This window comes from Erpetoichthys calabaricus, chromosome 9 (genome assembly GCF_900747795.2).
Source record: "Erpetoichthys calabaricus chromosome 9, fErpCal1.3, whole genome shotgun sequence".
Lineage (NCBI taxonomy): Eukaryota > Metazoa > Chordata > Cladistia > Polypteriformes > Polypteridae > Erpetoichthys > Erpetoichthys calabaricus.
In genome coordinates this window covers 11839923-11854496 of record NC_041402.2, presented here as the reverse complement: position 1 = coordinate 11854496, position 14574 = coordinate 11839923, and the positions used below count along the sequence as shown (strand labels likewise).

The 14574-nt window shown below is 35.0% G+C and overlaps 1 protein-coding gene across 2 annotated transcripts in view; it reads right to left on the bottom strand.

The window, feature by feature from the left end:
* Positions 1-14574, bottom strand: part of psmb7 (proteasome 20S subunit beta 7) — a 103925-nt gene that overhangs the window by 37133 nt on the left and 52218 nt on the right. For both annotated transcript variants that reach the window (XM_028809151.2, XM_028809152.2), the window contains exon 6: positions 1700-1758. In XM_028809151.2, coding sequence (XP_028664984.1) covers positions 1700-1758 — 59 coding nt within the window. The remainder of the gene's footprint in view (positions 1-1699; positions 1759-14574) is intronic.

The window sequence follows — 14574 nt, the reverse complement described above, 5'->3', positions numbered from 1 at the left end:
CAAACATTTTTCTTTACATTCTGCACGAAAACATGAGATTATTTTTTTTTCTTGGCCATCATTACAAAGTACATGGAGCAAGTAACATATAAAAAAAATATTTTTCGGTGGAGTATTCCTTTAACAGAAACCACTTGACTCCTTCAAAGGTTAAAGCAGTATAAACTCCTTTCCAAAGTTTAAGGCTAAGGAATTTGATACCAAAACTTTCAACAATAAATACATTTTTTTAAAAAAATTAATTTGTGTGAAATTATATAATGAACCCATTGCAAAAGTTGATCATATTTCAATAACGTTATCAAATCAGCATATTTCAAGTACTTCATTTTGCTAGTACAAATGAACCTTTAACTTACGCAACAACTAGAATTAAAAAAAAAAAAAAAAAAAAACAGCAATATTTTCATGCTAAAAAATGTAAACAGTTAAGAATTGTATAGTACTTCTACTTTCTACAAAGCTGTGAAAATGACAGAACAACAACATAAATAAGAACTAATTAAACAACCAATGAAAATAATTGCAGATTAACATTAAACAAGTGCAACCAAGTCTACTATCTTCCTTACTTTTTTAGATAATAAATAAAATCCTGCAGCTGATCTACGCCACTCCTTTTTCAGGGGTCTCTTTTCTAGAGCAAATGAAAATAAGAATGCTGCCAGTTCCTCACCTCAGCAGAAAGTGAACTTTGGGCATTTTTCTGAATGACAAGTCGTGTTTTGCAATAAATAACCAATACGTATTTTTGTATGCATGAACAATCTGGTATAGACAGCGATAGTGTTGAAGTAAATTAGAAAGCAGAAACATATGGGTGGCTTGAAAATGTCACACTTTAAACTACCTATAATTCTCTTTAACACTAGAATCCCTGAAGTGTCTTTTGTTTTGTAAATGTGTCGATCAGCACAAGCAGCCTGCTATCCCACCAAACCAGGAGCTGAAGTTCCCTCAGTTCAAGCTTTCCTTTTTTCCATGGACATCTTTTACATCTTTAGCCATTTTACTGCATTGGTCACTATTGGCTTCTACTATATCATACTTTTTTCTCTATATTCTACATGAAAAATGTATGTGGGGTAACATATAAAACATATATATGGGACGGAGTGGTGGCTCTGAGGCTAAGGATCTGCGCTGGTATCCCGAAGGTTGCCGGTTCGAATCCCCGTCACTGCCAAAAGAGATCCTACTCTGCTGGGCCCTTGAGCAAGACTCTTAACCTGTAATTGCTCCAGGGGCGCTGTACAATGGCTGACCCTGCGCTCTGTTTTGCAGATTTTGTAAAATGCCTCTATTTGTTTATAAAATTTCATGGATCTCAATTAGTGGTGGACAAAATGTATCATTTTCTACATATTAAATCAGAGTGTACCTATCCTACATACTGGTCATATGGCATTTTCCTTTCTCTCACTGATCATAAATATAAGAAAAAATGCCCAAATTTCACATCTGTAACAGTCTGCTGAAACAAGTTGTAGACAAACGTCTTCATTCCCGAAATGAAAGGGCCAGGAGATGACAGCAATTTATTATATTTTACATTATTAAAAGCTCGGAAAATCAAAACGAAAAAAGTAGAAAAGTCTTTGTTTATTTTTTTTTTTTTTGTTAACACAAGAGAAGAATTAAGTTTATACAGTCAAATAAGAAACACACTAAAGGCTTACTATTTAGTTCTTGTACTTACCTCCATGTCTTCTTTGTAGCGGTCCTCAAAAACTGCCATTGCTGCTAAAGATCCAGAACCTGTGAAATTATTGAAATAATTAACTCAACAGCCCAAAAATCAAACTTTCTGCCCTAGTTTGTAAAGAGCATCTTTTAACCATGTACAAGGGACATTCAAAAAATTTTCCACAGTTTTATATTATATTTTTGTTGGAAACTCTGACAGCGGGAGGAGTAGTAATTGGTCGTGTATGAGTGTGTCATGTGACTGGGAAAATTGCATCACAATTGAAGGTGACTATGTAGAAAAGTGATGTCATTTGGTTTTTGAAATTCTTAAAAGAGTTGAGTAAAAAAAGTGTGGAAGCTTTTTGAACATCCCTCATAATTAACTGTTATACTGAAATTATTTTTCTGCTTTTTTCTTAAAGTATAGAAAAAATGGGAGCAAAGAAAAGCCAGATGAACAAAGCAAAATAAAACTTCCAAAAATATAATGAAAACAGAATATTCCCCTTCTGCCAATATTGTCTCAGACTCTTAAAATGCACACACACACACTCCTAAATGGGCTGGAGGAGGAGTATAGGGACCTAATCAATGACTTTGTTAAATGGTGCGACTCAAACCACCTACACCTGAACACCAGCAAAACCAAAGAGCTGGTGGTGGATTTTAGGAGGCCCAGACCCCTCATAGACCCAGTGATCATCAAAGGTGACTGTGTGCAGACCTATAAATACCTGGGAGTGCAGCTGGATGATAAATTAGACTGGACTGCCAATACTGATGCGCTGTGCAAGAAAGGACAAAGCCGGTTATACTACCTTAGAAGGCTGGCGTCCTTCAACATCTGCAATAAGATGCTGCAGATGTTCTATCAGACAGTTGTGGCGAGCGCCCTCTTCTACGCAGTGGTGTGCTGGGGAGGCAGCATTAAGAGGAAAGATACCTCACATCTGGACAAACTTGTGAGGAAGGCAAGCTCTATTGTTGGCAGGGAGCTGGACAGTTTAACATCTGTGCAGAGCGAAGGGCGCTCAGCAGGCTCCTATCAATTATGGAGAATCCACTGCATCCACTTAATAGTATCATCTCCAGACAGAAGAGCAGCTTCAGCGACAGACTGCTGTCACTGTCCTGCTCCACTGACAGATTGAGGAGATCGTTCCTCCCCCAAACTATGCGACTCTTTAATTCCATCCGGGGGGGTAAACGTTAACATTTAACATTATACATAGTTATTATCTGTTTTTCACCTGCATTATTATCATTCTTTAATTTAATATTATTTATTGTATCAGTATGCTGCTGCTGAAGAATGTGAATTTCCCATTGGGATTAATAAAGTATCTATCTATCTATCTATCTATCTAAATTCTACAAACAGAAAAAAAAACATCTACCTGCAAAGCTACACAGCTATAGCATCATCTCAGCATTCAAACTGTTGATACAGAACAGCGCTGTTTCAAATTTTAAAACTCCAAAGCATATTCTTCTTCAGAGAGAGCTGAGGGTAGTGGAGCGGTCTTATTACTTTTGGGTGATCAGTTTAAACCACACTCTGGGCACCGTCTGATTAGGTTTCAATCACGTTGTGTTAAGGACATGCAGACAACGACAAACTAGGCCAGTTTAAGAGTGTGCCAGCTTTCACCAAAATGTTCTGGGATAGGAACAATGGGGATTTTTACCCCAAAAAAAATAAAATGAATTACTTCCAATTTCCTTTTGTTGTCATGAACACATCACAGAAGCACAGAAAGCAGGTTTCTGGAAACTGAAACCTTTGCTCCTTCCATGTGGCCATATTCTGCAAGTTGTAAGACTTTTTTTTCACGTTTGCATTGACGCCCTGTAGACACCATTTTAAAGCACAAGAACTTGTACAGAATTCTCATCTATACTAATTAATAAAAGGCAAAGCCCTCGATGACTCACTGACTGACTGACTGACTGACTCACTCACTCATCACTAATTCTCCAACTTCCCGTGTAGGTGGAAGGCTGAAATTTGGCAGGCTCATTCCTTACAGCTTACTTACAAAAGTTAGGCAGGTTTCATTTAGAAATTCTACGCGTAATGGTCATAACTGGAACCTGTTTTTTGTCCATATACTCTAATGGTGGAGGCGGAGTCACGTATCGCGTCATCACGCCTCCTACGTAATCACGTGAACTAAAAACAAGGAAGAGATTTATAGCACGAGTCAAACGCGGGAACGAAGGTAAATGACGTTACTTTTTGAGTGTCTTTTAATACTGTGTAAGCATACATATTAACACATATGCAATTAAACGTGTGCATTTACGGGGTGATTTCTCAGGCTTAAAAGCTCGCCTTTTATTAAAAATGTAAATGCAAACTGTTTTCATTCTGAAGGGCACAAACCACGTTAGATTTCAGACGTTAAACGCGCAAAAATGTCGGTACACCAGATAAATAAGCGCAACATATTATCAGTTGTATTGTATGCTTACAATACATATAGAAATGTGTTAATCGTTAACTAATATTATGGGATGGTGTTTTCCGACTCACGCCTTGATTTAAATGATTGCATTTCTTGGTGGGTTTGCGTAGCTTATTGTCAATATCTTTACACCTCTTTTTAAGACTTAATTTAAAAAGGTTTTCTTCTCTTCTTAATTAAAATTTAAAAGCAATACTTCACTGCTGCGAAGCCTCTCTAGCGCTGACGTCCGAGGTTCGATGATAGAGAGATAGAGAGATAGATACTTTATTAATCCCAATGGGAAATTCACATTCTGCAGCAGCAGCATACTGATACAATAAATAATATTAAATTAAAGAATGATAATAATGCAGGTGAAAAACAGACAATAACTTTGTATAATGTTAAATGTTAACGTTTACCGTAAGCGAGTGCAGTGAGTGTGTACGCCTGATGAGCCAAGAATAAGGGGGAAAGACGTGTCGCGTACTCTTTGCATTATTTGACAGTAAACTATTTTCAACCATTCTATGATCTGCTTCTCACAACTGAAGGCACCATGCCTGATTTTACGTCACTTGCTGGCCAACCATAAGCGTTACCTGGTAGGTAACCAGCCACTCACTTCACTCCCTTACGGGAATCGAACCTCGGACGTCAGCGCTACAGGCGAAGCCCCTAAAATTGCGCCACGGCGTGTGGTTCGTTTATTTGACAACATGTAGATCGGGGTAATTACATTCACGGCATTCGTAGTCTGATTCACAATCTGATTGTATGGGCGGTTACCTACCAGGTAACGCTTATAGTTGGCCAACAAGTCAGCTCAAAGTGATCACTCGAGTGAAGGCAGCTTCACAAAAAAATAGATCCTTAACAAACTGTTATTAGTATATTTTCCCTCAATTTAAAAAGGTTTTCTTTTCTTCTTAATAAAAATTTAAAAGCGGTACTTCGCCGATGCGAAGCGCGTGGATTTGACCGACTGACACATACAGACATATTCATGAGTGCAGGTACTTCGGAAAGAAAACACCGTGTAAACCTAAAGTTTAAATTAAGTTCATATACCTACAAAAGGTTGCCATTGATTTGAGGCAAGATTGCTTTTCTCCTGTACAACTATACGTTGCGTTCTCAAGAGTGTGCTTGCACGGCTTCAGATATAGATATATATATAGATATATATAGATATATATATATATAGATATAGATATATATAAGCTTATAAGTACTGCCTTACTTCTCTTTAAGAAAGGAAGATGTAATGATACTTGATTTAAACGATTCCATGTCTTGCTGGGTTTGCTTAGCTTATTGTCAATATTTTTACACCTTTTTTTTTAAGACTTATTGACTGAAATGGGCTTTCACGAAAAAAGTTAGGGCTTTGCTACAGTATACACCCTCCACAAGTTAAGCAAGTAAAAATAAAATATATATTTCTGTTTTATTTAAACCTTTTAAGTTCGTATGCATAGCCCCATTTGGCGGTTTTAGTTTTTTTTTTCTTTCTTCAGTAATATTTAATCTCCTTAAAGAAAAAGAACATATGCATTTTACTTTTTTTGTATCTCTTTAGTAATATTTTAGTGTAAAAGGATAACCAGTATTTAAACCTTTTATGTTACTTTATAAATTTATTTTACACAATGTTGAAAAATTAATAAGAAAGCTACATATTTTGGCAGTTGCTGCTTTAATTTTCAATGAAATGAAAAAAGCTCTCCAAGAGAAAACGTCAATGAAGAAGAAACAGTTTGCACTATCTAAAAAGGAGAAACCCTCATTTATAAAGGTTTGCTGCAGATGACTTAACTGAAAATAAATTAATAGTTCCTATGTGTATAATACATATTCAGCTATTTTACTTATGCCTTTATTCCAGCAACTTGCAACATCTGAGGTACAATTTGTTACATTACTTTTGTTTTTTGCAGCACAGGCAGGTGAAGTGACTTCCTCAGGGTCACACAGTGGTGTCAGTACCAGGATTTGAACTGACAAGCTCCGGGTTTACTGAAATATTACTGAACAAAGAAAAAAAACGAAAACAGGCAAATAGGGCTATGCATACAAATGTCCTTCCATCCATTATCCAACCCGCTATATCCTAAATACAGGAGCCAATAAGTAGATATGTATATATACAGTATATATATATATATATATATATATATATATATATATATATATATATATGTGACTGTATGTATGTATATATTTATGTCTATATTTATATATATATATATATATATATATATATATATATGTAGATATGTAAATTTGTATATGTATATATATGTATATATGGATGTGTATATGTATATATATATGTATATGTAGATATGTGTATATATATGTTTATGTATATATATATGGTTACATAACCTCTTTAACACACTACTTCTCCGCTGCGAAGCGCGGGTATTTTGCTAGTTTTATTAATAAAAAATGCTTCATCCAAAAACACAATATCCCATTAGTAATTAATGTGTAGCATTATTGTGTAAAAAATTCCGACCTGAAAAATATCAAACTTATACTTTAGGTAAGGTATATAAAATGTACAACATACATTGCCTTTCTATTAAAACAAAACTGTAAATCTATTTATAAAAATGTTGCACCTGTAATTAGCATTGTAACTGACACACTGAATCGAGAAGTAAAGTTCATTCTTAATGTCATTGAAACTCTCTGAATGGATTCTAAAGTAGCATTTTTGCAGTTGTTAGTCTTGAGATCTGTCAGAGATCTATAGCAGCATTTTTGTCCTTGTTAGTACATTTTGCTCTATCCTTGTGTTTGGCTGACCCGTGTCTGTACACTCAAACATCAGAGTATGCAAGAGGTAAAGGTTTAAAATGTCCAATTATTTTTCTTCTGGTTACCACAATATCACTTATGCTGTGCTGTGAGAATATCCTTGTACTGTATTTATGATTAAATTCAGTGTTATGACCGAAGGAAAGTACGCTTTACTGATTTTGATACATTTATTGGGTTATCTCATATACCAACATGAACTTTCCTTTCAGTTTTCAAGCATTTTTTTCCCCCCAAAGTCCATAGTGAGAGTCAGAAAATTCTGAACAAGTAGGCTAAGTAAAGCTCATTGTCAATCTACTATACAGTCTATCACAAAAAATGCAGTGGACTCAAATCAGAGCTCTAGAAGTCAGTTAAAAAGCCATGAGCTCTGAGGAGGGCTTGCTTGTACATGACATGATACTGAGTGTACTGTGAATCCAAATTATAACAAAATTTTAATGAAAAGTCAAGCAAAATGACACCTTTTATTGGCTAACTAAAAAGATTACAATATGCAACCTTTCGATGCAACTCGGGCCCCTTCTTCAGGCAAGATGTACATCTGATTGATTTGATTACATCTTGCCTGAAGAAGGGGCCTGAGATGCCTGCACATTGTAATCTTTGTAGTTAGCCAATAAAAGATGTAATTTGCTTGACTTTTCACTACATTCATAATGGCTAACATGATGCAACACCCTAGTACTACTAAATTTTAAAAAATCACAAACTTTGTACGGTGAAAGAACACTTCATGAACAACCTTATCAAACCTGAGGCAGGTAGTCTCTGCACAGAGTCAATCTTTTAGAATGTTTTACCTTCCTCTTTATTCTGCTTGCTTTATAAAGCAAGCTTAGATGTTACCAGCTTTTATTGATGAAGTTATTTTCAAGACACATCTTGCAAACTACTTAAAAAAAAAAAAAGGCCTCACTTTTTACATACCATCTGCGGGACATGTTTTGTAATTAGAGATATCAAAGTGCCATTTTTCCTGTGGGATATATGAGTATGTCCTGTTGTATGCTTACTTGGTCAAAGCTATGAAAACTAGCAGTAACACTCATAAAACGGAATTCATACATTCATAATGTTTTTATGTAACCATGGTTAATTTTTTTTCTTTTAAATAAAAGACTCCCTAGACTTTCTCATATCCAAACAAGGCGTGATGCTCATTTTATACACACTGCAATAGAAAAGCACCGTTTACCTAAAGGCCCCGTCACACTACCTGAGTTTGCCAGGGATTTTCAGATTCACACTTCATTTACATAATCTTAGTAAATTGGAGGCACAACATAATCCCATCTTGCAAGTATTTTTCATAAGTTGCCCTGCTTTATACAACTGATGTCAAGTGAAAATTCAAAAAGAATTTTTTTTTGCTGCTACAGCATATTTATGGGGTAGAGAAGCCACGAAGCCCTACTTGTGCTTAATCGTTTATTTCATTAGTGAAGAGTTCTAAGTTAAAATACCACTGTCTACAAAATGTGTTTTTCACTGACCGCCACACAGGTGAGCTTACTGAGAATTAGACTAATTTGCAAGTGGAGCAGCAGTACAGGTCGAACATTGTAAAACCTGCTTCTCTTAAAATATTGAAAAGACTATAGTGATTTAGGAACACTGCAGGCAGGCTTTCCTTAAAATGTGCACATTTCAGTGATATTGAAAATTATCAAAAACATTAAAAAGGAATTGGTTATTGCTTATCATGGAACTGTTTGCATTATCCTGTGTATATTTAGGTGACATAACAATCTCAGCCACAAGTTCCTTATCAAAGGGGATTTTCAGTGCAGGGGTAACCATTGTAAACTGTTTGTCAATAAAGCCTTTATTGCAAAAGGTTACAGATTGGTCCTCTTTGCCAAGAATCATTTATATTTAGATGTGTTTTACTTAAATAATGCTTGAGTTTATTCAGATTTGTTTGTATTTTTATACTAATATAATGCAAAAAATACATTATAAGTTAATAAATACACATTATATACTGATCTTTTAAAAAAAGGGTTGTGATATTGCAGGTCTGGGGCTCTAAACGAATTTCCAGTTTTTAAATAATCATCGCACTCGTGGCTTAAGGAGGGGGCATGGTAGCAAGGCAGGAGCAATTCCTGGGTGGGATATGGCCGTGTGCGAAGGGATTGAAGGTGGGCTGGATTTATGAGTTTTTTTCATTGGCTCTGGTAATTGTAGGGTTAACTGCAGGTGGAATCAAGTTTACACAAGAAGTTACAATGTGTAAATAAATTGTACAGTTTTTTCAGATTTCTCAGTATCTTGAAACAAAAAGTGAATTCCTAAAACTTTCTATGGCTTTCATACATGGCAATATGAAAGAATAAATGCTCTCACGACAGGTTACAAATAAAATGATTTCTGGCATAAGTTATGAGATGCTGGCGTCAAATTGTACACCCATTTCAATACCCAAGATGGTTTCTGAAATCAAAATTAATGTCTACCGTTTGATATAATTTCCTTTGAACTCAACTGTGTTATATATGTCATGTGGTACATTTAGCCTTGCTTCTCCCACTGATGCTACAATGTTTTACATGTAGAAAAAAATGCTTATTTTCAGACCGAAAAAATACAAATACAAAGTGGAGGGTCAGGTAACAGCATTTAGCTTTGCTGCAAACTGAAATTGTACCAGCTTAGCTTATGTACTTCAATCTATCAATTTTGATTGAAATTAAGACCCTTCATTTGCTTATTTTAAACAGTAAGTGTAACACAGGGAGTAGAAGCTGGAAGATCTTATAAATTAAATCTCAGATAATCAGCATTATGCAGCTCGTTTGTTGATCCTGAAAATAAAGTCCAGGGGGTCCACAGTGTGTCCCAATAAAGTTGAACTAGTTTGTGGACATCTCTTGAAGTGATGTTACCAGACTAGCACACCACATTGTAGAAAACTGCATTGTCCATCATAGCGCCATAGAAGATGTGAGGGATGTCACTATCAAGTACCCTCTACCCTTTCTTATATCGTTCCTCTATGTTATGAGACCAGTCCAACCTGTCATTGATGTGGACCACCAAGTATTTGTAGGAGTGCACTTCTTCCAAATCCACTCCCTGAATTGTGACCAAACATAGAGGCTCTTTGGTGCGGCAAAAATCAATGACCAGTTTCTTGGTTTTGCTGATGTTAAGCAGCAGACGATTCTTTCTGCACAATGTTCTTCAGCTGACTCCTATATTTTGTCTCATTCCCCTTATCAATACACACCATGATAAATAACAAGTGTCCTGAAGAGTTGTCTATTAACACATCCATCAAGTAGGAAAAAAAATCAGTTCTTTGCAATGACATGATAGCATGCACTAACATCTAAAGTCTAATTATGGATTCTTAGTGAAACTAGGCCATTACATAGAAATACGTACAACTCCTTTAGTTGTAGCTTCACCTGATAGTTTTGCTTATCACTGTAAACCATTTGTAAGAAACCTAAGAGGCAGAGTTGGAGTGATTTTAATGATGTGCTTAAAATGTCGAGATAATATTACAACTGTTTCATATTAGAGCTGAATTAAACATAGCTATATTCCACGTGGGTTTTGCAACCTTTTATGTGAACTAGAAATTATGGTAATTTATTAAGCAGATAAAATTAACACACGTTAAAAACTGACACATTCCATATTTTTTTTATTCCATGATTGATTCTATAGGGTTTCTCCAAACTGTAAAATGTCCAATACAGTCTTGACAAAGACACTTTATATGCAAATTAAAACACAGGAGTATGTTAATATATAGAAGGAAATCAGAATCAATTTCTCCTGTTTATTAAACCACTTCATATCATAAGGCTCTTCTCACCTTGCTAATAAATGCTTCCTTTGGAACCCAAAACTAGAGACAAATTAAAATTATCATTGAATTTTGTAATATTAAAATCTGATACACGAGATTCGAAGCTAATGATTTAAACAAGTAGTTAAATAATTACCAATTATATCAGAAAGAGAATTATATAAATCTGCTCCCTTCAAAAAAGGTTGTAATGAAACTGGAAAAATGTTCACTTTGCTTTGCTGAGAACACATGTCATCTCAAAAATTAAAATGGAAATGAAGAACAACAAAATTGCAGTTATACAGTTTGAATGGACTTGAAAGTTTTCAGGTTTAGAAGAATACATTCTACAGGTATGAGCTGATTACTGTTCTCGATACACGGTTGAAAATATTATTAATGGTAAGGCTTTATTCAGAACAATAAGCAACTTAAACAGGAAGTTTGATTTGAATAAGTTAGGTTTAAGAAAGCCCCAAACTGAGCGTGAATGCGACTGCATGTCAAGCAGACCCTGCTTCCTGCCTTGCATTTAGTACTTCAGGATAGGCTCCAGCCCCTCGCAACTATCAACTGGATGAATCAGGTTAATAATGTATGTTATTTATGTGTACATGCAATACATTCAAAGTGAATTTTGTCTAAATTGGAATTATGATTCCATTTATTTTCAAGAGGATATCTTACATTTTATCATCACTCGACAATTTCAGTTCTTCTATAATTGGTCATATTTATAATTGTTTTTCTACTATTTAAATAAAAAATACTGTTTCTTCCACAACCAGATACTTAAAAAAAAAAAAAAAAAACTCTTTTTAAAATTTTTAAATGACTCAGATTTGTCTTAAAATCGCAATTTATTCCTTCTGATACATGGTATGTTTATTTAATTTACTAAAAATGTGTAATTTGGCAATCTTTCAAACATTCTGCTTCCTCCACTACAATCTGCTACCAGCAGACAATAAAAATGGAGACTTGAACTTCTCTTATGTGCAATCTATCAACTGGTATGTCCTTCTGTCAGAAAGAGGAAGACGTACAGAGATTGAGAGTTAAAATGAGCTAAGTAAATATACTGATAAGGCACAAGTTAAAGTGAGCATGGGAAAGGCGCCATATTAATAAAATTTATTATTATTATATTTTACATGTACAGTAAAACCTCAATTATCTGTCATTAAAATAACCGTCAAGGAAAAAAAAAAAAAAAAAAAAAAAACTGCACATTCCGGTGTCTTCCCTTTACTACTGCCACACGATACGCCGCAAGCTATGCACACTCGAACAACTCTCCCTTGTGCTAGCAGCACCACATGTTATGATGCATTTTGAAATCACAGTGTCAGTTACGTACCTTCAGTTTTAATAGCATTTTGTAGCTTTTCTCTTGTTATAACTAAACAACTATACACGGTTATGCCCGATAAACATAGGCATGTGGTGTTGAAATTTTCACAAATATTGATATTATTAAACATTTACAAAATGGCAAAAGTGCTTCAAGGATTGCTTCAATTTACACAGTAGAAAGGATATAAAGCGTAATGCCAACAAAACTGAAAAATGTGTCGAAAATGGAAACCACTTACAGTAATGTTATTCTTTATTAATGTTAATGTTCTTCTGCATTGCAATTTTCTTTTTAAATTCTGTTATGTTTTGTATATTGTGATGTGCAGGCAGCTTGTGATGTGCTGTGGAGGAGAAAGGTGGAATGAATGGTACAAGTGATGGGACTGCGTGAAGGGTTTCTGTGAGGGGTGGAAACACCTCTTGAGTGACAGGAGAAGTTAGGAGAAGTAGGAAGGTGCAGCGAAAGGAAGTTTTGAGTAGGGAGTCAGGAGACAATAGGCAGGAGTATTTCTGGTATGGAAAAAGACAGAACGTGAGTGGCAGGAGACAATTACTGGTAGGGAAAGCTTTGTTTTATTGTTTTAGAGATGTGCTCTGTAACCCAGATAAAGTATAAGACGGCACTGTTTATTACGAAACGAAGACTCCAAGTAAAAAAAGAAAACTCCAGTACCTCCGAGTTACATTTACTTATTATGCTGTTCATTACATTATTATATAAATTAAGTTTGTTAATACTATATTTTGTTAATACAGTGTTTTTCTTTTTGTAAATATATACAACTATTCGCTAAACTAATCTAATGTATATCATTTTTAAAGCAGCTGTTCTGTTATCTGTCTTTTCTCTGATCCGTCACGGCCTTGGTCCGTTTACTGTATTGAGAAACTGTTTTTTGAAGACCTTTAAAATTTCTGCAATATCTTTCCTAAGAAAACTAATACTTACTTGCCAGCAATATAGGTACCATATATACGGCCAAAAGCAACTATAAGTCAGGCAGTAATTCTAACCTGCACTGCTCTGAAGTGCTACGAATATGCTTGCTGACTAATGTTTAGCTCCTAGTATCACTGTAACCAGGACTGTAACCCACCATCTTAAGAATTCAGCCAGAATATCAGGTGCTGTTGGTAGTTGGTTTACTAAACTTTTGTTTTCAATACTTGTGTAAGTGTGAATGTAGTACTTACTCATTCCAACCCATAGTTAAGAGGTTGTATCACCTAGGGTTTGTTGGCAAGATCAATTCTATTTTTACTGGATATATATTTCCATTAGGAGATGTAATTTAAAGCCACAACATTAACTTTCATTTGTAATGTGATGACACTCAACTTTCTTTTTTTATCTTTCACAGCAAAAAATACTTTATCAATTACATAATTAACCGTTTATGAAGTAAAACAATGTTGAAAGGGAAGCACTTGCAAACGGTTTCAAGTTACACAAATGTGCCAGCCTTTCTATGTGAAATTACCACTTCCATTGTGCAGGCAATATACTCATATTTATTGTATTAAAATATAGATTTTCAGGTTTTTGAGCAGAATCATTATATCTTCTACATTTTACACTAGCTGGCTCCTTTAAACTCGATGTGATGTCAGTAAGCATTTGGCGATTGTGATACTGCCCTGTGACCAGGGCAGTGGAGTCGGAGTCGAAAGCAATTACTGGATTACTGGAGTCAGAAAAATATACCAACTAGCACCAAATCTAAATTATAACATAATGTGTTAAAATTTCCCATTTCACATATAGTATACAGATTTGATTAAACTACTTTTTCTCTCAGCCTTTCGATAAAAGCTTAGCCTCTTTTGTAATTTTAATCTTTTGTTTAATGTTACTCAATGTTTGTAACTTCTTTAATAAATAGCTTAAAATGCTGCGATGGCTTTGCTACATCCTTGAAACCAAACTTGAATGGTTTAGGATGCTAAAAAGGAGCCTGATGATTCACACAGGAAATGATGAAATGCCTTGCATCATGTATGTTATGTGCGTTCAGTCAACATATTAAATATATGAGATTAATTTCAAATAGAGGGGTCAGAATCTGAGGTACCATAAACTGAGGAGTCGAAGATTTTTGTGCCTTGCCTGTGACGGGCTTGGGCTCTATCCAGAAATGCTTCCTGCTCAGCATCCAACGTAACAAACCATGGTGAAATAGGTATTCATTGTACATTCCAACTTTTTTTTTATTAATTTAAAATGCAATGTACATAAAAAAGTAAATAAATCACCTATTTACCACTTGTCTTTATTTTAGATTACACAATAAATGACAGCAAGCTTAAAAAAATAATTTCTGCAAAATCCTTGGGACTAGACACAAAACGCACATTTTTGATAGGAAACACACAGCCACCTACACACAAGAGAAAACCGCAAAGGCAAGCAAAATTCATCTTGCACACCCCCACCAA